The sequence below is a fragment of the Triplophysa rosa genome, linkage group LG4 (assembly GCF_024868665.1).
Source record: "Triplophysa rosa linkage group LG4, Trosa_1v2, whole genome shotgun sequence".
NCBI classification, from domain to species: domain Eukaryota; kingdom Metazoa; phylum Chordata; class Actinopteri; order Cypriniformes; family Nemacheilidae; genus Triplophysa; species Triplophysa rosa.
Window position 1 is genome coordinate 195,877 of NC_079893.1, and position 4,934 is coordinate 200,810.

Here is a 4,934-nt window from a genome sequence, read left to right on the forward strand (position 1 = left end):
CCGTTCTGAAATAGTGGGATTATAACACCTATAGTCCTATTAAGCGAATCCGAATGTTTACATTGTTGAATTCAGAAAAATGTACAAAGGGCACCGTTTAAGGGCACAAAGAAACAGGCGTGTTACAGTACACGAGCACACAAGTTAAGTTAGTATTTAAAGCTAACTACAACGTGGCGTATACTGATATCCGCTTAAATGTTACGGTTCACATAATAACAAATAATGTAGATAAATAATGAACACATGTGAAATGGAAAAGAAAGATACATACTAGATCAAATCAAAATGTTCTTCATTTTTGTAGACTGTTGGTATCTTTAAAGTTTGCAGTGAATTCACAGTGCTGTGCTTCGCTCTCCCTCTCTCTAGTGCAGTGCAAAAACATGGCGGAAACTTATCGGGAGATCTGGCAGTGGTGTCGCGTTACCCGAGGATCGACCATGTCTCAGCCATCTAGCGGTGGAGATGTAATCACATTTTTTTAAATAAACATAAAAAGAATGTATATAGTAAATGTTGTGAATGACATCAAAAATGATCTGCGTGGGCGACATACATGTGAACACATTGGTACACAAGTACTAGTCTAAATAAATCAAGGCTATAGCCAAGACGTTACAATTAGACCATACATCGCCTCGATTTCGCCGGGTGGACTAAAAGCAGACTACACATAGCCCATCCGATTTAGGGCTAAATCGTGACTACAGATCGACCATGTAATGAAATGACACTTCATCTTGCTGATATTTTTAAAACATAGAACATGATAAGATACATCAACAATCTCTGCGCTAACTGACCAAAGAACGAAAATGAACCAGTCTTGACTTTTCGTGGGCTACAAATAGCCGGTCTAAATTGGGGCTAAATCGTGGCTACGCACAAAACATGTCAAATAAATTAAACCAAACGCCTTACACACTGTTGGTTGTGTTTACATGATGGAATATCATACATCATACACGTTTTTTTAGGCGAAAACGACATGTAACCGAATTCATGGTTATTTGGTCTAGAAGCGGGTTACTCGTAGCCGGTCTATATATGGTCTATACTTAACCGAGACGTTGAAATGACGGCTATTGCTTGCTGGGAATTCCCCCCCAAAATGTGCTTTTATGAGAAATGGAAGATGGCAATCTGAGATCTGTAATGAGAAGTTGAGTTTTATCTGCTACAGTGGTGAGTGATAGTCAACCTTCACTAGATAAAACATGATAGGTCCAAATGGAAGAAAAGGGACAATGGAAAGATGTGGCTTGCCGTTTGCCTCTTACCTTTGTGTGTCATGAAGGTGAGTTAATACAAGCCAAAGTTATGTTTAATGACAGAAGTTTTTTTTTTCATTATTAAAATGAAATCAGTTCATTCACAGTGTTTTCCTGCATGTTTGTGTTTTGACTGCTCTCATGTTCAGTTTCTGCTTGTGGTTTGTTCAGATCAGCTGATATTGATCAAACAGAATCTGAGTTGGATGGAAGCTCTGATACACTGCAGACAGAATCATGTGGATCTGGTTTCAGTTGATTCAGAGGAGATTCAGTGCTGGGTGACAGAAGTGGTTCAACACGCTTCTACTGCAGAGGTTTGGCTGCGGTTGCGTCACTCCTGCACGCTGGACACTATGGTGGTTTTTCTAGACATATTATTGACTTTTCTTATATTCTAAATATATTACTGAGTTTTCTTATATAAAATAGCTTTCTTATTTAAAGAATACATTTAAAGGAAGTTATAGAGTTCATATACTTCTCTGATCTTAACAAGGGCTATGGGCCTCATGTATGAGTTTGAAAACTTGAACACCTGCGTACACACCAAATATCTTCTCACACTAAGACAGGAACTGCACGTACACCACACACACTTTTGTAGAGAAGTGTAATTAAGAACGCTGGGTTGTTTATCATTATCACACTAAACCATGAGTTCATTTTTAATAAAACCAAGGTTAAATCATGTATCGTCCGAAAGCCCCCGGAAAGGTGTCAAGATAAAGAGCACTTGATATACGTATGTGTTATTGCACATGATATACGTATGTGTTATTGCACATGATATACGTATGTGTTATTGAGACGTCCGAAAGCCCCCGGAAAGGTGTCAAGATAAAGAGCACATGATATACGTATGTGTTATTGAGAGCGCTCCCTACAATTAAATCCTAATATGGTAGGCCGGAGATCTTAATATGGTAGGCCGGAAATATAACTGTAGCAAGTGCAGGATGAAATATAACTGTAACGAGGCATAAGGGGATGGGCTAATAAAAATAAGTGATGTCATTTAAAAACTGGTTGGTAGAAGATGAGGTCAGGTAAAACCTGATTGGTTTGAACTGTGATAACAACTTGAGAACAATGTATAAAAGATGGAGTCAGACATGTATTCGTTGGGCATCTACAGATGAACTCTGTGTGTCTCACTTTGCTTGCTCGAGCAAATAAAGATTGAAACCTCTGGAAACCTGGCTGTCTGGTCTTCGTGAATTCTTTCAACATTGGCTGACCGACTTTTCGCCACGACAACACTTGGTACTGGGTGAATGGAGAGATGGTGTGCTATGAGAAGTGGGCTGAAGGGAATGAAACAGCAGTGGAGAACTGTGAAACTGTGATGAGATCTGGTGCGGTTCAGTCTGGAGGAGATCATCGCTGGATCAGCCTTCCTGAAACTGAGAGACGCAACTTCATCTGCAGCAGATATGATTGAGAAGTGTCTGTCATTTCCTGTGATACACAACTTATCATTTCTTTTCATTTTTCCTTTAGCAGCAGTGACAATTTAAAAGCATGTTATGGATTAAATACAACTCAAAACTAAGACTCTCAAATTTATTTAATATGTACTGTTATTTTAAGAATTTTGTGGTAATCTGCAGAAGACAAAGAAGATATTTTGCAAAACATTAGTAACCAAACAACACTGGACCCTGCTGACTTCCATTGTATGAACACAAAACTACAGAGACATTTTTTCAAAATATCTTCTTTTGTGTTAATTCCACAGCCGAAAGAGTCTTATGCAGGGGGAATCATTGGTTAAAGAATTTATATTTTTGGGTGACCTATATGTCTTTCATAAAACAACATTTCTTTCTGGATCTTAAGAGAATCAAATGAGTTTGGAAATTATTTTAAAAAGTGAAATACTAACAGACAATACTGTGTTTTTGTATACTGGTGTAGGTTCCTCTTTCTTGTCTTTCACAACAGTTTTGCAGTTATTATCTTAAGAAATGTCGGGTTGAATTGAATTCTTTTAATTCTGACACGGAATATTCTGTTTGCAAAATAAAATAAAGTGAACATTGGATTTGATGCTGTATGTGTTGAACTACGCTGTAAAACTTTGCTGTAATTTCACAGCAGGATTGCAAGTAATTTACTTTAGATTTAATGTACAATTTTATTTTAAGCATAAACTTACCTTGTTTATATATTTTTCTTTCATAAAACAAGACTAAATATCTTGGGTCACTTTTCTTGTTATGTAAATGTATCATAATTTAAGAAGTTTTAAATATTTTTAAAGAAAACAAGAGAAAAATGCTTAGGAAGAATGTCATTTTTTGCTGTGTTGCTGTGCTAATGCCAGTCTCTTCTTGCTCATTTTGAATCTCAAAAGTCAAAGTTTTCTGATTTTGATTAAAGTAATGGAAAACAGTACTAATTTGAAAGTATATTAAGCAGTAATTAAATCTACAGTAAGTTACAGGCAAACCTGCAGCAAAAACTACAGCAAAGTTTTACAGTGTACAGCAAACCAGTTTACCTGAGTAGTTTCAACCTACCTTACTGTATGTGGTCCGTTATATTGCATTGCCTTGCCTTGCTTATATTGTATTGTATTGTCATGCTCTTCATTTTGTGCCCGAAAGTAAAAAAAAACCTTGCTCTCTCAAATGTCACTTTAAAGCAAGGTCAATTAACGATGACTGGATTTTGCACATGAAAAATTAAAAAAGTTAACACCTGCTTTAGTTGGAGTTCATAGCTCCACTACATTAAATTAAAGTTTTAAGGTTTAAACCTGTGGCTGCAACTTTGTTCATGAGAAACTGAAGGTAGAAAGAGGGAGTGACATTATTTTCTGTCTTTTTTTGTCCAATAGATGCTGCTGTTCAGTTAAATGACACCACAATGACAGACTACACTAACATGACCAATTTAACTAAGAAGGACATGAATCAACATTGTTCTGGAACTACTTAAGTAACCGTCAGATTGCAGTTTAAGGGTAAATGTTAGATGCACTGTGCTGAGGGCTTTTATAGCATTCCTGTCAAAAATATTATTCACTTAAAAATAAATTCAATCTAGAAAATCTAATATAAAAGTTTTTGACCCTTGTGTCAATGCTTTCTCTGTTTTGTGGACGTTTGACTCACCTAGTATATTTGTTCTTTGTGTCTCTTGATCATAAGGATTACTTGGATTATTTGTGAATATTGGTTAGTTTTGCTTGCTAATGTGGAGTTTGCTCATGAGAGCACTTAGAGCACAAGAGCACTGAGAATTCAGTCCTCAGCATTGTTACAGTTCTGAAGTTATACAAACAATAGTGATAAAAATAATAAAAATACAACAGCTTGATATAAATATTAACACATATTCGAGGTGTTTTATATTTTTGGAAGAAATCATCAGACTAAGATGTCTCAAGGCTAAAATACACTACAAGACTTTTGCTCAGATTTTGCCTAGATTTTTCAGGACTTGTTGCAGAAAGTCTGTGCCAGTCTGCAGATTTGATCAGTTAGTGTGTTTCTATCTGAAATTTTCAAAAAGTCTGCAAGTGTATGTCTTTTAAAAAAAAAAAATCTATTCAGATTTTAAAAGTCTTGTATAGTATTCCAGCCTTTAGTCTTGTGGTCTTTGCACTTGATATTTACATGATGCATTTGAGAGTCGGTCAAGAAGTAAGGT

The 4,934-nt window shown here is 36.1% G+C and overlaps 1 protein-coding gene across 1 annotated transcript in view; it reads left to right on the plus strand.

Moving 5' to 3' along the window:
- The window catches only part of LOC130552500 (uncharacterized), a 5,820-nt gene extending 3,102 nt beyond the window's left edge, over positions 1-2,718 (plus strand). The window contains exons 3-5 of the mRNA XM_057330835.1: positions 1,228-1,300; positions 1,446-1,623; positions 2,532-2,718. Coding sequence (XP_057186818.1) covers positions 1,228-1,300; positions 1,446-1,623; positions 2,532-2,718 — 438 coding nt within the window. The remainder of the gene's footprint in view (positions 1-1,227; positions 1,301-1,445; positions 1,624-2,531) is intronic.
- The last annotated feature ends 2,216 nt before the right edge of the window (positions 2,719-4,934 follow it).